At 48.1% G+C, this 20,297-nt stretch overlaps 1 protein-coding gene across 3 annotated transcripts in view; it reads right to left on the bottom strand.

The window, feature by feature from the left end:
- The window catches only part of osbpl10a (oxysterol binding protein-like 10a), a 36,205-nt gene that overhangs the window by 5,136 nt on the left and 10,772 nt on the right, over positions 1-20,297 (bottom strand). For 2 of the 3 annotated variants that reach the window (XM_029844696.1, XM_011609404.2), the window contains exons 3-7: positions 19,299-19,378; positions 17,290-17,358; positions 13,909-14,109; positions 9,601-9,835; positions 7,263-7,393 (exon numbers count right to left, since the gene is read on the bottom strand). In XM_029844696.1, coding sequence (XP_029700556.1) covers positions 7,263-7,393; positions 9,601-9,835; positions 13,909-14,109; positions 17,290-17,358; positions 19,299-19,378 — 716 coding nt within the window. The remainder of the gene's footprint in view (positions 1-7,262; positions 7,394-9,600; positions 9,836-13,908; positions 14,110-17,289; positions 17,359-19,298; positions 19,379-20,297) is intronic. The other variant, XM_011609405.2, reaches the window with a different exon arrangement.

Here is a 20,297-nt window from a genome sequence, read left to right as displayed (position 1 = left end):
CTCAGCACGCGTTTGAAGCTACTCGTGCTCTGATGTCGCTGCACAGGTCCACTTCCTGTTCTGGTCCCAAACGGAGCAGCAGGTGACCACGACACACAACACTGAGGGCAGACGTTCAGCAGCAACATCTACGTATCGTCTCTGAACCATCACGCACCCCCAGTAACGGAGAACTGGCGTCTATTGCAGCGGCCGCTGGGCGAGAGGCAGGAAGACGGGTCACCGCTCCGTCACGCAACACACACCGTTCTCAACTCGAGGAACGATTCATATAGTCCGTAATCATCCTGATGTTCATGTTAGCGGACGGTGGGAGGAAACTGGAGACCCTGGAGAGAAGCTACAAAGACCTGGAACTGAACCGGAACCTTAACCAGCCGCCAGCAGCCTGTTAATCGGGTCATAATTTGAATTATTTCCTGGCGCAGCGACAAAGAGTCACGCAAACATGATAGTTGATTCATTTCATTCCCAACAAAGACAGGACAAATTCCCATTTCCTACCATTTGAATGTCATTGAACGCACCCTCCACCCTAACAGAGTTATTTCCATTTCATATCTTCACAAGTATCCTGGCAACGAGATCACACAAACTCATTTAGGCTGTTGTGAGACCGCGATGATGTTCCACCTCCAGGAGCGCTGTGGCTCTCCTGAGAGGTCTCCTCCTTCACAGAGCACCACGTCGTCATGCCAACGCTGGCATCTGCCAACGCTGACAGTAGTCCTTGATCTTTGGTCCAGCCTTCGACTGGAAACGCACGTAGTCAACTGGAAACACGTGGAGGTTAAAGCCAAGCTGACGCCTTTGATATGGGCTGTAACTCGGGGCAGGAAGGAGGTAGCGACTGATGTATAATGCAGAAAGCATCTCCAGCCTGTGGGCAACCTCTCCACACCCCCTCTGCCACCCCCCTCTTCATCCTCCTCGTCTTCCTCTGTGCAGTAAGACCGAACAGATGCGGTGGTTGGCAGCTCTGGAGGACACTGTGGAAGAGGTCCAAAGGTCCAAAAAAAGGAAATCCCTCAACCTTTGGAAGGCGTCACTCACACACTCCAGAATTAAAATGATCTTTGTTGCTGTGGTGGAAAAGCAGAGAAATCAAGCAGACGTTCCTGGATTGTAGGAATCAGAAATGCAACATTAACCTGAACGGGGAGAGTGTTGCTAAAACCCACATTTAGACTTTAAATAATAATGTAAATGAGCCTTTTTTAGTCCGTCAATGCCAGCTGACAAAAAGGGCCAATTTTGAAGCTAACAAGCCAACAGCGACAGCTAATCTACCGGTAGTCAAAACACAACACCCCCCCCCCCCCCCCCCCCCCCCCCCCAACTCTGAGCTGGAAGGGGGCGTTTCCTTCACCTTCACCGAGACCCTGACAGTTCTCAGTCTAATAAGTCTCCTTTTATTGGACCATCAGCAATAATTCTGATGGGACCTGAGCTGAAGCCCCCGGCAGCTGGATATCGTGCACGTCCCTGCAGAAAACAGGTCAGAAACACTTCAAAGGGAGGTTCCCAGGACCAGAGCGCTTTGCTCTCACCTGAATATTGCATCGCACGCATGCATGCCAAAAGCTACACACATCCATTCACCCTGAACAGATGCAGCCAATGCACACACACACACACACACACACACACACACACACACACTCCAACACACGTGAGTGATGCATGCATGAACACACTAAGCACAGGAGTCCCTGGAGCTGGTTTGTTCTCAGAGCAGAGTGATATATATAGACATGAAATGGAAAAGAGGAGGTACCGAGGGGGGAGGGGGGCTGTTATGATTCCAGTGGTTCTAACTAATTAAAGAGCTGCTTGACAGGAACAGGAAATTACTGCTGAGCTCAGCACGTCCCTGCACAAAAACCTTTGTGGCTATCTTGAATATGGTGTTTGTCACTAGTTTAGACTCCGAATTGCCTTTTTCTTCCTCCAGGGGGAGCCATTTGTCTCTGGGCCATAAGAAATGACCATGGACATTGTTCAAATATACAACTTAAACATTCATTATAGACATTAGCTTCATTAAATGGTTAGTAAATTAGCTTTATTAGCTAGATGTGGAATCTTGGCTGGTCCAGTAAAAACAGAAGAGAGCCAGGTTCTGTTCATGGAAGACAACATTCGTTCACTCCTTTAGTCCTTTTCTGCCATTTTGGCGTCTCTCGCCCAGTTTAACTTGGCTAAGGGACCAAAACAACTTGTTCTACATCATGTGATTGACGGTGAACAGCCAATTTCCCTCCGCCCCCCCAGGGTCAGGCGTAAGGATACGGTAAAGGTTAGGTCCATGTTGGCGGTTACTTCCACACAGACATAAGTAACCAGATCAGCTGTTATGTTCCTGCCTTCCCTCGCAATGTTTTAAAGGAAACACAAATTATTGAACCTCAATTTGCTGAAACTTGTAATTAGAAAACTGATAAATCCTCAGATATTCTAAAGTATTCTGAAGTATTTCCTATACTTGAAGCTTAACTAAAAATCTATTGACACATTTGGTTTAGTTATAAGTTGTAAAGTGTAGATATAATGTCAAAACTCATTGAACAACCTGAATCTCAACCACATAATCATAAGTTTGTGTTATTCTCAACACAAATGTGTCCAGCGAACGAAATTTGCCTTCAAATTCCAGTGAAATGGAGAAAAACTAGAAAAACGGATCTGTAACATTTACCCAAAACAAGAGTTATCGCTGCGCTCCTCGGTGTGACATTTGACCCCGGAGATGAGAAAGAGGACCTGAGTCGAGTTCTGAGGCTGGAATCATCTCACACACACACACGCACGCACACACACACACACACACACACACACACACACACACACACACACACACACACACACACACACACACAGAGGAAGCAAACCCAAGCAGGCTGGAAACACTCACGCTGCACTGCTGTGAAGCTGCGTTCTTCACTTGCAAACAACTGGATCTCATCTCCAACACAGAAGAACCAGAAGATGGAAACACGCTCGATCCAGAGAGCTCGGAGCTTCCTGCAGCCGTGGAGCACCGAGGCTGTGTGCACCAGGGCTGTGTGCACCAGGGCTGTGTGCACCAGGGCTGTGTGCACCAGGGCTGTGTGCACCAGGGCTGTGTGCACCTGCAGCGTGCACAACTCACACTTCTCTCTGCTGAACTTGCAGATGAGCGAGCGGCTCTGGGTGGGAGTGAAGGGCTGAAGCTGCTGCTCCGCTCTGCCCACCCCCTCCTCTGACAGCGCAGGGGGAGGGGGGGCGTCCCAGTGACGCTCCGCTTCAGTCCTTTGGGGTGGTTCCCTGCATCTTCCTGCTTTCCCTCCCTTTCCGTCCTCTTCTCACACGCTTAATGCTTTTAAACATCTTTGACGGGGCTGGTTGCTCAAACCTTTTAGCTCCTCTTTGTTACGTTTTCACCCTTTATTTGGATAAGAACTCATCGGGAATCAGTGTATTCCTGAAGTCCAAAGTTTTGTTGGAGTTGGAATTTTAGCGGCGTCAGGCCAATAATACAGCGAGAAGCATTTGGAAACTCCAGCTGCTGCTGGACAGTGGCGCTGAATGAGGTCTCATTTTACAGGGAACACATTTGCTTATCTCGCTTCTCCACCCTTCCTGCTCACAAACGTGACGTCATGCGGGACTATTCCTGCTTTCCCATCTTCCCCTCCACCCCCCCACCCCCCCCCCCCCCCCCCCCCCCATCCAGCTTGACACTCTCCACTTTAATTGACTTCAGTCTCATGTTTGATTCATCCGTCCTCTCTGCTCGTCCGCCCTCACGCTGTCGTCTCTCTCGCCGTTGTGCTCGCCTCAGCTCCTGTTCAGCCCATCAGTTATTCGCTTTCATCAGGCGCTCCCTCGCTTGTCTATTCTCCCTCTTTTGTGCGCTGCCAAACGGATTTCTGCCTTTTCCTCCACAGCCCCCATCACAAACCTTCATTAAGAAACTGGCGGCGTGGGCCGGACAGGGAGGAGTTCCCCGTTATTTACTCCTCATCAACAACATTAGAAGACACGTCGCCAGTAAAATCTTTAACAATTTTACAGTTCAAAGACCAAAAAACCGTTTAGGGTGAGTCCCAGTGATGATAATCCAGATTGGACTCACCAGCAGGCTCCTTTGAGCCTTAATGTTGCGGCAGGAAGTGATCGATAATAAAGGAAGTAAATGTCAGATTAATGAACCGTTTAACAAAGAGAACGAAGCATTTCTAGATGCAGCCGCGGCGTCTTCCTGCATCGGCGTCTCTTGGATGTTATCAGAAGAGCGCGTGGGCGTCTGCTCCAGCCTCAACTTCAAAAGACGCGTCAGACAGCAAAGTAGGATGAAATACTGCGCCGAGCTTTGGGGAAACATGGGGAAAATACTAAAATTAGGCTACAAAAGAAGCCAGCAGGTCGGTTACTGAACCCGTTCAGGCTTGGGATATTCTGGGATACACCGGGATTGGGTGAATAAGCAGTCGGCACCAGCGTCAGTTCTTTTAACCTAAATTAAAACATTCCTTTCTTCATGAGGAAAAACAGCGGCTGAGTGCTGATGGGTGCGGACTGAACTTCTGAACCGTCTCTGGTGTGAAATCGCCCTCCACAGTTGTGTGTTTGTGCTCAGCCAAAGTGGATTTTTCCCTCCTGCTTTTAAAGTCAACAGAGGGAAAAACCAATAACGTGTCGTAGCAGGAAAGCTGCTGTGAACAGCTCAAACTGGGCTGAAACCACCACCGTAGTGGGACGTTTCCTGTGGCTCCAGCTGCTCTGGCGCAGGAAGCTAAAGCAAAAAAGGTTTCAATACCAAATCAATACCTCCTTGATTTTAATAACTCAGCATAATGACACATTAGGGAGCTTTTGTGTCCTTCCGCGACTCATCTGTCACGTGATCTTAAACAATAATCTGTGTTCATTCCCTTTCAGCAGCACCACTAAACTGCTGCGCAGATGTGCTGCGTCCTTTTGGGTGACATAGTTTAAAATACGTAGTTTGTCAGGATTTGTAAGAATGGGAAGGGGAATATTAGCTGCATGTAGCAAACATTAGCAAGCGGCAGCAGATATTAAAGCTACTATTATTAATATCCGTAGCACCACACGTCTGCTGTATCTCCAAAACCACCAAGTCCACGTGAAACACACACACAAGTTGTTTTTTCCTAGTAAAAGCTCAGCTAATTGGACTCCAGCAGACTCCTTCCAAAGCCCCCACAGCTCCAGACTGCGCTGCTGTTGGAGGCCACGTTCTGTGTTACGTCTGTTCTTGTCCCGAGGTCCTCAACTCAATGACGCAGCAGCACCTCTGTCTGCTCGCACTGTTGGCACATCTGGAATTTGGTGCGTGGCCATTTTTGTCATCGTTTGAGGCGTCTTGGCGGGTATCTGCTCTGGGTACTTTGTTCATAGACCTCTAATGTGCACTTGTGCTCCACAACATTGGTCACTTTGACTGAAGGCGAAATATCTGACGTTTAACTGATGCAAACGACTCTTCCTGTCAAACCGGGTCTAATGGGCCAGAGGTGCAGCTCTTGCAGACAGCCATGACCACTGAGGCACCCGAGGCTCAACACTCTGACAAATAGTGACCTTTGTTGGGCCAAAGTTTCAATCCTCTCTAATGGTTTTGGGGGGAAAGTGTTGAAACTGAGAGTTCTGAAATATGTAGTAACATAAACTAATTTTCTTTGTGAGTAGGAAATAGCAAACATAGTGATGATCCAGTAATGAGGCTGGATTAGACAATGGAAAGAATCCTGTGCCTGAGCTCCGACCAGAAAACACACTCCTCCTCTCAGGCTCGCTCCTGAATTTACTAAACCTTTAGCACAGAACTTTTAGAACATTACCCATGTAAAGACCCTTATATTACATTCAACCTGGGTTTTGATGTTTATAACAAAAATCGTGGTTTTGAACTTATTTTGAATCATGAACCGTCAAAGGGAAAACGGAGGACTTTTCTGCCCCCTGGTGGACAAAATAAGTCACAACTGAAAACATGAAACCTACATTTACTGCTGAGTTCTGCCGCCTAGAAGGTGGAGGGGGAAGACATTCTAGATCCTAATATCCCTCAAAACATGATAAAAAAAAAAACAGTAAATCACATTACATTCATCCTGAGTGTTGGAGGAAAATAATACCCGGACATTACTGCTGATCAAGACTAATCACCAGCCGGAGCTCAGATCTGTGCTGTATGTTCAAGACAGGTGCCTCTAATGTTGCAGAAGCATCAACCCAACGGATTTCTGCAAGCAGCAGCAATTTCCTCCATCTTCCCTCAGTCGCTCTCCTGTCAGCTGCACATTATGAGTCCAAATATCAAATGCTGCCGTCGCACTAAATAATTCAGAGAGCGAACCTTTATCATCCAGGGAAAATGTGGTTCTGGTCCTCCCAGTCAGGGCTGTTCAGGGCATTAAAGTGACACCTGAGTGTCGATCACTGTGTTTTAAGGCAACATTCAGTTGTAAATGTGTTAAAAGTGTTGGTTCTGCTTCTTCCGGAGAGCAATAGTGAATATCGGGTATCGGTAATCATCCTTTATGAGACAACAAAAATATTTTCACCCTGATTGAACCTGTCAGATGGCACCAACTTATGTATTTAATGTGTGAAAATACAGGTTCTCTGTATTTAAAAAAAGTGACGAGATGCCAAAAGAAGCATTGAACAACAGCTCAGCCTGACACCTCCGGCCTGCACAGGTATTAACCCCTGCTGCAGATGTTCCATATTTCCTATAATAACCTCACGTGCCGTGGGCTTGAGTTTAGACATATTTCAGACTCATCTGGCCTTTTTTTCCTCTCTGCTGAACATGTTCCAGATCCCCCTGGAAGCTCCCAGCTGGAAGCAGCTCAGTTCCACTTTTCTACACTTCTGTGTGACCCACTTTGTCTGACAGCTGTCCTTGTAAGAACATTGCAAATGGAGTATTTCCCAAACCCTTGCACAGCACGCCGACACTCACTTCAGATCAATGCTCTACATTTCATATCATGTTGTTAACAAGGACAGAACCTGCAGAGCCAGTTGAGACTGTGAGGAAAACCGTCGGAATACAAAGCAAATAAATATAAGATTTACAGTCAAACTGTTTGAGTTCTCTAGAATTAAGTGATACATGGCTGAGCACCCCGCTCCGGGTTCAACGCCACAGCTAAACCTCATTTCTGGTTAAACTCCTGTTGGGTTATTTTATTCACTGGAAACTAGTGGAGGAGATAAATGTGGTGCTTGGTGGCATCTCTCACCTCGGTGCCGTGAGACGTGCTGCGCTTGCTGAGGGCAGGCGACGGCTCGGCTGAGCAAAGAGGCGTCAGGCCGCCGTTCTTCAGCAGCTCACCTGAAGGCGACTTTGGTACGGTCCACACGGGAACACCATCTGAAACACAGCAGCCCAGTGTCAGGGGGGAGCCCCGGGGGTGGAACACAGCTAAATGATGGATGATGCTTCTGTCCAGCTTGGCTGTGTCGCCCTCTACAGGTCACGTTTGGTGTTTCTGCCTTTATTTACACTCCAGAAGAGTTGTGGGGAAAATCCAATCTTACAGGCAAGTAGGATCCTCCTGTTAAAGTAAGCTCAGTCTGAAATGGGTCCGTTTGTTCCCCCACACCTATTTTCTTGGGGGTTTTTTTTATATTTGAGTGTTGTTAATGTAGCAGAGGCACTTCTCACCTTCGCTCCCTGCAGCCAAACTGAGCCTAAAGCACGCTGAGCTGACACGAGCCAACACGCTGAGCAGCCTGAGGGGGGGCACCGAAACAGCCGCGAGGCCTTGTGAGCACAGCGCGCCACTGATGCACCAGCAGGGGAGGGCGGCTCCTCCCGCAGGTGAGAGAGACGTGACAGGTGCAAATAAAGTGAGAATTGCATTTTTGGACCAGGTTATTCTACAGACACGTCGAGGTTAATGGATTGTTGTGGCGTCGTTTCAAGAGGGAGCGCTTGGAGGAACGATTCTGGAACCAGCCTGCGTCTTTGCTCTGAGAATGAGTTTGCATTCCGGGTTTAAAACGTCATTTTTCACCTTGGAGGCTTCTCTTTGTCTGATGACCCTTAACAGCAGCAACTCAACCCAACGGCAGCCATTAACCCCTTCAGCACCTTCATCCAGGAACCGCATGCATCAATAGTCTGGGCTCTCAAGCCTCCCCGATCGGTCCAGTTAGCACCGAGACATTCATGCTGCTGCGTTTCCTCAACTGTGACGTTTCTTGCATCATATCCAGTTCTCGCCTCATATCTTGTCCTTTCTAACCTTCGATCTGCGTGCTTCACTTCCTGGTGTGAAGGGGCAACACTCTGAAAAGAAAGGGGGATCCCTTAAAGGGAAAGGGGGATCCCTTATGGATTTTCATTTCCTTAAAGGCAAACATGCTTGAGGGAAAGGGTCGTCCACCTGGGGTCGTCATTCTTTAAGGCTGAGGTGGTCTCAAGCGTCCCACGATTTTAAGGGAGGTTACTGGATCCAGAACTAACAACCTCTGCGTGGAAGAACCCTTCTGCCAACCAAGCAGCTGTTCAGATGCATCATATCAGGCGGTCGTCCAAAAGGGTCAAAAGTATTTATCCATTTCCGTCCTGCGGCCCAGTTTAGGACGTAGCGGAGCCGGTTAAGCACGCTCTTCCCAAGCGGGTCATGGTGAGTCCAGGATGAGTAAAGGCTGCCCGTAACAGAACCGAGTTATTAACCAGTAGTTCTTCAAAACTGTTAAAGCCAAAAAGCACAGAATTAAAATTCATTTAAAAGAAATCTAAATGAAGCTCTAAATTGGAGAAATTTCCGCCCTAACGAAGGAGCAGACAATTAAACTCAGGCTGTATCTGCCGTCCCAGCGCTGTCGGCGCGACACTCTGGCCTGTGTGCCGTCGTGTTATTTTCTCCTCTTTAATCAGAAAATATTTATAGCACTGTTGTTATGGCACCTGGACAATAAAAGGGGTTGTGGACATTCTTTTGGTGAGGCACATTTGATTCCTCGGCAGTGTTGAGGGACTTGACATTCTCTTTACCGTCTATTCTTGTCTTTACCGTCCCTGCATCCTCCACCGTGTTAGAACCAATAGAACCAACGTCAGGCTGCAAATAGTCAAAACTTTATTGGAACTTGACTTGGCACAGAGAGGTTAAACACGGCAAATGTTGGACACTGAAGGCACCATGGTGAATTCCTTTGGTTCAGAGCCATTTGAGGAAGATTATTATTATTATTTAACCTGTTTTTGCCTGACACGCATGTCAACAACAACAGGGAACAAGAAAACATTCACTTGGTCTGATCCGCACCACAGTTGGAGCGAATTCTTGGTGTTTCAATGCACCGAAGGCCTCGAAGAGAAACAACAAAGATGAAATACCAGCACAACAACAGCAAAGGAAAACTTTCACAAATGGAACAGAAACATTTAAAATTGGACAACAGAAAGGGTCACAAACAGGCGTTTGCTTCAGCCATCAGGCAGGACAAGAGTCTCGCTCAGGCTGCTGGGGCCGGGCTCTGGAGGAGGGGGTTGCATAGACAAGGTGACAGGTGGGGGGGTCGGGCGCTCCAGGAGCAGAAGTGGAACGGGGCCCGAGGCCGACTCACCGGAGGGGGCTCTCTGGGCTGCAGGATGACGCTCCGAGGACGGGGGCGGCGCCTGGCTGTGGCTCTGGGTCTGCTGGAGGATGTTCAGGCATTCCCCCAGACAGCTGAGGGTGGCAGCAGACGTGGCTTTGAGCAGCAGGAGGTCCTGGTCCAGACAGGACAGAGGGCCTCTGGTGGGAAGGGAGTCAATGGAGTGGACCAGGTTCTTCTGCTGGCCCTCTGCTTGGGACATCACCTGGGGACAAGGAATGGTAATGTTGAGATCAGTCTGCCAGGATTCACCCGATTCTACAGCTCTTCACTTTGACCCAACCACTTTGACGTGAACGTCTCCCGTTTAGAGAGAAGTTTGTCCTCTGGGGACAGCGAGTCCACGGTGGGTTGAGAGAAACACGGCACAAGAAAAGAGCTCCAAGTCACCGAGCACACGTCATCTCAGTAACCCCTTGGATGATAGCTCAAATCTGCATTTGGTCTGTTTAAAACTCTCCAGTCCAACCTGGCAATCGTGCACAGAAGAGCAGAATGTTCTACAGCAGCTCCAGGTAAAAGCAGGTTCCATATATAACGTAGTCGCTCCTCCTTGTTACCGAAGCGTGGGAAGTGTAGCAACTTTACTGGAGAGGTGTCATCACAGGCGGGACAACGAGCAGAAGCTGATCTTCACAACCATCTGCTCCGAAAGGGGGGAGGAAACTGTTCAAACAAGGAAAGTTGTGCGAGATTCTTCCTGCGTGACACACCGAGCGGGAGTCTAGATGAATCGCAAAAGGAAGACGAGGCCTCTCGCTCGCAGGTAATGTGCTGCTTTTTCTGGCCTAATGAATCTGGGTCGTTATCAGCCTGGAAATGAATCCATTAATATTGTATGACCGCACACTTTTCTGTCTTGTTATAAATAGACTGTTGTCAACGCTCTCGTGTCGCAAAGTTCCAGTTCGCAGCGAAAACCTCTGGAGGGCAAATTGTTCCGTTTGTGTTCAAATCCCTTTTCCTGCTCGTCGTGCTGCTCTTCTGCCATGATGGTGACCTATGACCTGAGCCAGAGTGGTGCACCCTGGATGTACATCCCAGCTGTGAGAGGGAGTTTTCCCGTGTGATGCAATGAGCCAGGTGACAAGGTAATTCCGTTTTCCAGGTTTTAATGATGTTTTTTCCATGTTTTTTTATAATGGAAACCTGCCCAAACAATAAACAAACCTGGCTAAAGGCGCTTAACTCGCATAACAGCGTTCCACATCACACATCCTGCAGCGCGACTATCTAAAGGTAATATGACAGCACATCCGCAGTGAGGGAACAGCAGCTGCTGAAGCTGCCTCAGGGCCAATATCAGAGCCTGAAACATCTTTAGCTGATAATCCTGGCTGATAAGAGAGCAGGCGGACACCAACTGAGAGGCCGGGGACCGGCTGGATGAGGCAGCGCTACCTTTCAGCCCCAGAGCCTCTGTGCTGTGGCGCAACTGGACTTCAAGTCAACACAGCATTTTAATTAGACTCAATCAGCGGCTGTTAGGCCTTGATTTGAGCCTTCTCAGCTACCGTCCTTCTGGTTTTTGCCACCTTTGCTACATTTGATCAGGGAGAAGCTGTAATTGATGCAAAGAGAGCCAGTCTGTAGGCTTATGAAAGGAACATAAAACTGTGCTTTGCTTCAAAGCTAAATCAGTGGCCAGTAATGGCAGCTCTCACCACACACACACACACACACACACACACACACACACGCGCGCACACACACAATCTCTCTGGAGCTAAGAGGACCACTGGTGTTTCCAAAAATAGCTCCACTCCTGTAATCCAGCTCTGCAGCAGCAGCACTGAATGGAAGTGTCCAGGGGCGCGGCTGCACTGACACTACAGGCGTTTGACGAGTTCACATCAGCCATGACAAGACGACTGCAGAGCGACGCTGATCGGTTCTGACTCCCGGCGTCAGAAGGCAAATGTATGCATGGATGGACAGACAGGAGACGATGAGCTCAACATTCAGCTCAGATCTCTAAATATACACCAGACACATCAGTGCAGCCTTTTCTGTTGGACTACCTCAAATATAATGTAAGAATGAGTCAAAATGATAGTGAACATCAAAAAAACATCATTTATCTACACTTAATATTTGAAGATAAGTTAGTTATTAGTAGTTAAAAGGAAATGAAGTCCCAATCACAAGGCATTTGACCCTTAAACAACCATTTCTGCAGCCACTGCTGACTAAACTCTCGAGAGAGTTCCTCTGAAACCTCCCACTGGAGAGAGCAGGATGGGAGCACATTCTGCAAACACACTGATGCCATGAAGGCTGGAATCCGCCTGTGTGGCCCCGGTGTGATGCGGATTCAGCGGATGGATGGAGACGACGTCCATTTCTCCATCTGAGAGAACAGGGGCAGCAAAGGAGTGTTTGTTTTGCTCAACGATCACACCATCTGTTCGGCGTTCAGGTCCCAGGTTCACTGGAGGCAGACTCTGCTCCCGAGAGGTGAGAAATGATGCTCTGATCGCTCCCCGTTCTCTTTCTGTCAACGCCACTCGGGCGAGATATTCTTAGACGAGCGAGAGACGCAGCGCGACACATCAGAACGAGGGTTCGGCAGCATCACGCCGGCCTGCTCTTGTAGGAATAAGAATATCGATGCTGTCCCAGACGGGCCATTGGACCCGATAACTCTGAGGGGAATCAGCTCTTTGGTAAATCGTTACAGAATAACCAGGAAGTCTGTCTAAATTCACCCAGTCAGGCGGCGACGCACACGGCAGCCAACCGGGCAGAAACCAAAAGGCTCCAGTTTCACGTGTTACCATCACCTGAGACCAGAACTTTAAGCCCGGTGGAACTAATCCATAGTTCTGAACACCATTGAAAACAAGTCAAACTTTCTTAGAGTGAGAAAAGATTTCATTTGAGCTCCTCCTTCAGGGTAAGATTTAAAGCGTCACATTACAGCTACGACCCAGAATGATTCTGTTGTCATGAGATAAGAGTGTTGGTCCAGAATAACTGGTAAGTTCTGGTCAGATGGAGCTCCCGGGTGATGATGTCCCCCTGTTTTTGAACCCATTGTCATAGAAATGACTACTGTCTTTATTTAAATCCTTTGGATAACTCCTCATCCTGAGCAGGAGGTGCGCAGCATTTCATCGGAGTCAAAGATGGCGTCGGTCGTTCTCGCTCATTAATCAGGCCCCACGTGCACAGCTGCCAGACACAGAATGCATCAAAAGTTCATTTTTATCCAGGAATAAATGTGCAACAGCAAAAAGAAAAGAACAGAAAAGCTTGCAGCCATTTCATCCACAGCCAGACGCGCTATCGTCTCCGTCACATCTCCAAACTCCACCGTGGGCCTCATCACTTGAGAACATCAGTGCAGACAGAACAAAAACTGCCCGCTCACATCAGACGAGCGGGGAGAGTAAAGACCAGTACGGAGACGTAGCAGAGGAGGGTGAAGTGGGAACCAGAAACCACACATCTGGCGTCTGAGAGCGTTAATTAACCAAAGAAGATGAGGAACCTCCAAGCGGAGGAATTAGCCACTGAGCCCGGATGTCATCACAGGTCTGCAAATTTCATTTCCTCTCGATACAGACTGATTATTCAAATGTCGATATTTAAAAAGGTCAGGAGTGCTGGATTATTCCGCAGACATCGTGGCCTCTGCTGCTTGTTGATCACAGCTGGGTCCGACCACCAGTTCTGTGATCTTTCACCACGTTAATCAGTATTGACATTTTTTCTTAACTCGCAAGCAAAGTTTCCAGGAAGTAGCGAGCATGCCGGAGTCTGCGTGGAACCCGTTAGACCACCCGGAAAGATCTGCTGGACTCGCTGTCCCGCTGCGTCCGAGAGCGGCGCAGGATCAGCGCCACACAACGTGAACTCCGAATGAGTGAGCACACTCACCGCAGGCACAACCACAGTCAACATATTTAGGCTAATCGTTCCCAGTCGATATGAACTTCCCACTAGCAAGCTAGCAAGCTAGGAAGCTAGGAAGCTAGGAAGCAGAGGAGGCCTTTTTCCTCCCCTGTCCTTCCAGAGCTGGTCTCTGACCGTAGCTGTCCTGGATTGGCTTTTATTTCTTATTTCTCTCGTATAAAACATTCCTTAATAGGATTAATACCAGACTCACTGGAGACTTTCCCTTTACTGTGAGTGAATCACAGTAAACTGGAATCATTCCGGGGGGGTTGAGATTAGCTGTTCTGTTTGAACTGGCTTTCCCAGCATGGAGCTGCTGCCCCCTATCACAGAAACCAGTTTCTGGTTTGAAAAAGCTGCCGTGTCTGCGACACCCACCTCTTTGACCTCCAGCAGCCGTCCTGGATACTGACTCTTGGAGCGCCGGGCTGCAGCCGGAGATTTGTGGTGGGTGATGGTGACGATGTTGCTGGGTGAGGCTGTGTGGCTCAGGTGCCTCTGAGAACCCGGAGATGAAGATGGAGGATTGAGGTGGGGAAGGAGGGAGAAGCTACGGGTCCGACCTGATGACGAGGAGCCCTGGGATTGGCGGGGGGGGGGGGGGGGGGGGGGGGGGGGGGGGGGGGGGGGTAAAAGAAAAGGGAAAGAAAGAGAGTTGCACGGAAAGTTAAATGCAAGAGGATCGTGATGATGTAAAGGGAGGGAATGCACTTTCAGTTTATCTCATTGAAACGGAAAAGAATGTCGGCTCGGCTGCCCAAATCGAATCAAACATCCCACAAAAAGGTTCAATATTAAGTCGGAATTGAAAAAGGAACCTTTAATGTATGTGGAGCGGCCCGGAAGCTCTAATACACCGTTGAGGCACTAGACTCCCTTTAGAGATTAGATGTTCTTTTCACAAACTTAAGAGTTTCCTACAAATGTTGTATTTATTGCCACATCTGTCACAATGTGCTGTGTTCAAGCAGTTCAACTAAACCAGTATACTCTAACTAACCCTAACCCATCAACACGTATACTAATATAATCTTTGATGTCAAAAATCAAGGCAGAGGTGTGGAGTCTGTTCCATAGATTTCTCTACATTAAAATAAAACCAAACCTTCTTTTTTAATGAAGGAATTTGTTCTAGATCTGCTAAATATATGAAACACATCACAAATTTAATGAGCATATCAATAAAACCTTCCATTATTGCTAGCTAGTGTCACCTCTACTTTCAATACAGAAGAGAATCCACCTTTTTTTAATCCATCTTTTACTCAGGTATCACCTAATATTGGTTCTTCTGCCGTTTTATAAGTGCTTTCATCGTTTGTTCTGTGGTCTCAGTGGTGAAGAACACAGGTCTGATCACAGCAATTCAGATCAATTCAGCACCATCTGTGTCAGAACACAGGGAAACAGCAGCATTTCCCATAAGTCCATTTTCCACCCCCGAACCAGACGGAGGTTAAGCAGAAAATAATCAGATTAGAGGAGAAAACACTGCTGCATTGTGTGTCATTAGTGAGCAAGAAACAACAGACACCATGTGGCCGTGTGTGTGACGAGGACCGGGACCGTAATCCCACATCTCACAAGTCTGATATTTCTAATCCTAAATCTGGGGGACAGAAGGAGAAGAGGTCTAATTCTGAGCAGGTGCTCGACCGTGGGCGCCGTTAGCGCGCTGCAACGCTGCGTGGGTAGATGGTACCACTGTCACCTTCCACACCGCTGCGAGGAGAGCTAATTATAGACAATTAGCCTTTTGGTAATGACCTTGATAGTTTTACACACATGTAGCATGAAACGATTAACCCAGGACATCGAAGGAGTCAACACATTAAACTGAGCGCCGCTGTCTCAGTTCGCTCATCAACGCTCATCACACACGCAGATCTGGGGGCAGGAAGCCAACAGGATCTAGTTCTCAATGTACCTAAATCTGCTGCGGCATTCCCACAGGTTGATCACACAACCAGATCTATCATCTGCACCAACGTGCACACGGCTGAAGCCTCGTGCACAGAGATCCACGTTAAATGAGGGGAAACGGCTGAAAGCCCAACTGGCAGCACGATCCACCCACGGGGATCAGTCGGTCCACCCGCGGGGATCAGTCGGTCCACCCGCAGGGATCAGTCGGTCCACCCGCATTGATCAGTCGGTCCGCCAGAGGGGATCAGTCGGTCCACCAGAGGGGATCAGTCGGTCCACCAGAGGGGATCAGTCGGTCCACCCACATTGATCAGTCGGTCCGCCCGCGGGGATCAGTCGGTCCACCAGAGGGGATCAGTCGGTCCACCCACATTGATCAGTCGGTCCGCCCGCGGGGATCAGTCGGTGCACCAGCGGGGATCAGTCGGTCCGCCAGAGGGGATCAGTCGGTCCACCCACATTGATCAGTCGGTCCACCCGCGGGGATCAGTCGGTCCACCCACATTGATCAGTCGGTCCACCCGCGGGGATCAGTCGGTCCACCCACATTGATCAGTCGGTCCACCCGCGGGGATCAGTCGGTCCACCCACATTGATCAGTCGCTCCACCCGCGGGGATCAGTCGCTCCACCCGCGGGGATCAGTCGGTCCACCAGAGGGGATCAGTCGGTCCACCCACATTGATCAGTCGGTCCGCCAGCGGGGATCAGTCGGTCCGCCAGAGGGGATCAGTCGGTCCACCCACATTGATCAGTCGGTCCACCAGAGGGGATCAGTCGGTCCACCCACATTGATCAGTCGGTCCACCCGCGGGGATCAGTCGGTCCGCCCGCGGGGATCAGTCGGTCCGCCAGCGGGGATCAGTCGGTCCGCCCGCGGGGATCAGTCGGTCCACCCACATTGATCAGTCGGTCCGCCCGCGGGGTTGTGATGTGAACACAGAACAATCCCGTGTTGACCGACTGATCCGCCACCAGTTCAACCCTTTAACAAACACACTTAGCCGCCATCTTTATTTGCTGAGCTAAAAGTAAGTGTTTGTTTTCAGCTTTAAGCATGTTTGTTTACTTCACTATCCTGAGGCGACGGTGATATTATGGGATTTTGGGACAGTTCGCTCCTCGTTCCTTCCTCTACAAATAAACAAGTTGATGTCGCTGCTGTATCGAGATCACGCGGTCGGCCTTGGGATGTTCCACCCATCAGTACGATAAAGAATTGTTTGTCTCTGCGCTGGAGCCCCGGAGCGGCGCCGTTTGTCATTTAAAACCCGGCTGCAGTTCTGCCAGAGAGGTCCATTATCAAAGCTCCTGCCTCATCACCGCAGTGGCCGTGATAACGATCAGCCAAGGAGAGCGTGGCAGCAGGTACAGCAACAATAAGAGCTGCCGCCATGGCCGCCGTTGTCGCCGTGGCGATGGCCCTGCAGTCATCTGACAGGATCAAAAGGCCTTTTCCCTTCAGCTTCACAGAGGTTCAATCAAAAAGATCTGCCTCTTTTCTTGCTTGTCCAATCGTGGTCTTGTGATTTCGTTTCTCGCCGCTTCGCTCCGGCCGACGTCGCATAATGAGGCTGAAATATTTAATTGGCTAAAAGAGTCATGAAAGAGTGGTTTTCTTTTAGGAGTGGAGCTAAGACAGAGAGGAAACATCTGTTTAATGGCCAGTGTGGAACCAGAGCAGCTCCCAAAAACGCACCCGTGCGTGAAGACGTGCACACACACACACACACACACACACACACACACACACACACGCAGAATATCAGTGGGTTGAAAGGTTACATTTGGGTAACCGATAGTGGCCAGTTTAGGGAGGGTTGTGGGGACTCACCAGCACGTCCTGCCCCCCTGCGGATCTCTCCACACTCAAGTGCTCATCGGAGCCCTTCAGCCTCCTCCCCTGAAACCAAACATGAAAACGTGTGAGCAGATGTAAAAGAAGTGATTTTGATGCAGCTTCAATCCAATAGTTCCAATAACTGACCCTTTAACTTCTGGATCATCTGATTTTGGGCCCATGAGCAAACTTTTACTGGTTCATTTTGCATTTACAAAGATGTCACAATGATGAACAAAGTATTATATGCTTGTTTTTCTCAGCATAGATGGTTTCTGGATTTCATCGTGCTGTGTGTGTGTGTGTGTGTGTGTGTGTGTGTGTGTGTGTGTGTGCGTGTGTGTGTGTGTGTGTGTTTGTGTGTGTGTGTGTCAGCTAGATAACACAAGATAATAAATCTTGTGATTTATATGTTGCCAGCTTTCACCATCCAGATGTTCCTATATAATCCTATAACTCCATCTGTTAGCCAATAAACTTCATGAGCTCGAACCAACGTATGAAGCATCCAAACACCTGCCCATGTATTCAGAAAAAAGATAAAAGATGAAAGAACATTTGGAGGCCTCGCTGATTTCCACTGTCATAATCTGACTGCAGATGTGTGGACCGTGGGGCAGCAGGATCCACACTGGTGCCTGTACAGTGGGACCTCTACTTACGAATTTAATTCGTTCCAGAAGTTGCTTTGTAATCTGAAAATTACATAAATAGAGACACGTTTTCCATGTAAATGCCCTAATCTGTTCCAAGCCCCCAAAAATTCGGACATAATTTTTTTTATAAATCATAAAAATGCATCAAAACATGTAACAAATACATGTTACAATTAGATTATCGCACAATAAATGTAGGAATTCTGTGCAAGGCTTTTTCAGGAACAAAATGAACTTTTTTACAGGCTAATCTTACATTAGCCGTCCTTACTAGCAACGAACGTTAACACTTCTGGTAACACCGCCATCTAATGGACAAACAGACAAACACCCACAATAAATTAAAGTGAAACGAAGGCGACGCTGGGATACGCACAAACTTGTACATATTGACGTCCCTCCTAGCCAATGGGATGACAGGAAGATGCTAGGCGATAGCCAATGGCAGAGCAGTTACAAGCAAGTTTGTGTTCGCTAAACTCCGCGAGCTGCGAGTAGCAGCGGTAGCGTATTTTTGACCTTCACATCCTGAAATTTCCTTCGTAACAAGAGAAAATATTTTCCCGTTGAGACGCTTCGTAACCTGAAGAATTCGTATGTAGAGGTCAATACGTGTATTTGGAGAGGGGCCATTTATTCCAATTCCAGTTCACTGGGCTCCAGAGGATCCATTTGAATCCACACGAGTGGATCCTGCAGCAGCCATGAGTGACCTCTAAAATCCCTGCGTATGCTTTAAACCTCGGTTGACCTTAATTATTCTGCCTCATTGGTGAAAACGGGAGTCAGGTGAAGTTCTGATGCGTTTAAAAATCTATCCACATCAACTCCAGTTGCCATCTTTTTTTGCTGCTCCTCTGTTCATTTTTTTATGGTTTAATGTGACTCTGAGCAGACAAACAGTTGGTTTTTCTTTAGTGTATTTGCGGATTTAAATCCATCCATGCAGAAACATTCAGGAAATCAGTTTCCTGAATGAATTTCTGTGTGAAATCTGGTTCCAACATGCTTTCACACACGTTTGGAAACTTTGCAACAGACTCTCAGGAGGAGGCGAAAAGGCACAGATGTCTCCGAACGTAGCCTTTCAAAAACCCTGCGAGAGATTTAAAGCTCCAGAGGCAACATTTAATGAGGCCCCTGGGAGAGAGTAACATTTAAAATCAGCTGGGGAAAAGGCTGCCCGCTTCTTAAAGTGCAATACTAGAAAACAGCTCATGAAATGGAGCGCAGCAAAATGGAAAAAATAAATGTGTGTGTGTGTGTGTGTGAGTGTGAGTGTGTGCGTGTGTGTGTCTGTGTGTGTGTGTCTGTGTGTGTGTGTGTGTGTGTGTGTGTGCGCGCTACCTTGGCACTGCTGTCAGAGTGGCGTCTGGCACATGTTTGAAGTTGGCCAATCCAGAACTGTTCCTCTTTGGCGTCTGAGGCTAAACAGACACAGAACTTAATGTGAACGCGCTGCTTTAAACTCATCACCCGAAAAACAACAGAAAAAACTTTCCAGATGACATAAAACCAACAAAAGGCAGTATTTTAAAAACTGATGAACAAAATCTAAGCTTTCATCGGTTGAAATGATAAACACTCATGCTGCCCTGATCCAGTTCAGGCCAAAAAATGAGCCTCGTGATTCTGATTATTACAGAAAAACATCATTAAAATGTCTGACAACTGGGCTTCAGAGCTGTTTTATGTCAAATAAGATCGTTTCTACAAATTCCAGAAATAAAATGCCTCAGCAAGATGCAAACTCCCCCAAAACTTGAAGAACTTTAAGAGATTCCAGCTCGCTTTGGGTAAATGCAGCTTGTTCAGTTCAGAAACAAAAGAAAAAAGCTCTTAGAGTCACTGAAGAACAGGAGACGGCAGCGCTCCCACTAGTCGAGGTGGGAACAGGGGAACAAAGGCAACAACTATCAAAGGTGCACCTAAAAAAAACTGGAAAATCCTGCCTGAGGAGCAAGAGTGACAGAAACTGACATAAAACCGAGCCGCTCACTCAGAGAGCGTCTGAGCGCAGTAACAAGAGTTAAGAATCCATTTATTTAATTTATTTAGTGAGTATATAAAGCAGGCTTTTGTCTGCTACAGTCCAGTAACTTCCTGGCTAAAATGTCGGCTGTGCCAGCCACAAAACTGTCCTGCAGCAAAATGGTTCTGAGACTGAAGAAAAAGTCAGCACAAGAGTTTAAAGCTGCAGATATGAGCTTTAGATATGAGCAGGGCCATCAGAACGGCCCCCAGACAGCACCGAGGACGGCTGCTGCAGAGCATGAAGGAACGTGCACGTCTCCGAGCATCGAGAGACAGGCTGCAAAACACAACAAGCTGACATGGAAGCAAAAC

Source organism: Takifugu rubripes, chromosome 12 (assembly GCF_901000725.2).
Source record: "Takifugu rubripes chromosome 12, fTakRub1.2, whole genome shotgun sequence".
NCBI classification, from domain to species: domain Eukaryota; kingdom Metazoa; phylum Chordata; class Actinopteri; order Tetraodontiformes; family Tetraodontidae; genus Takifugu; species Takifugu rubripes.
This window is presented reverse-complemented; position numbering and strand designations above follow the sequence as displayed.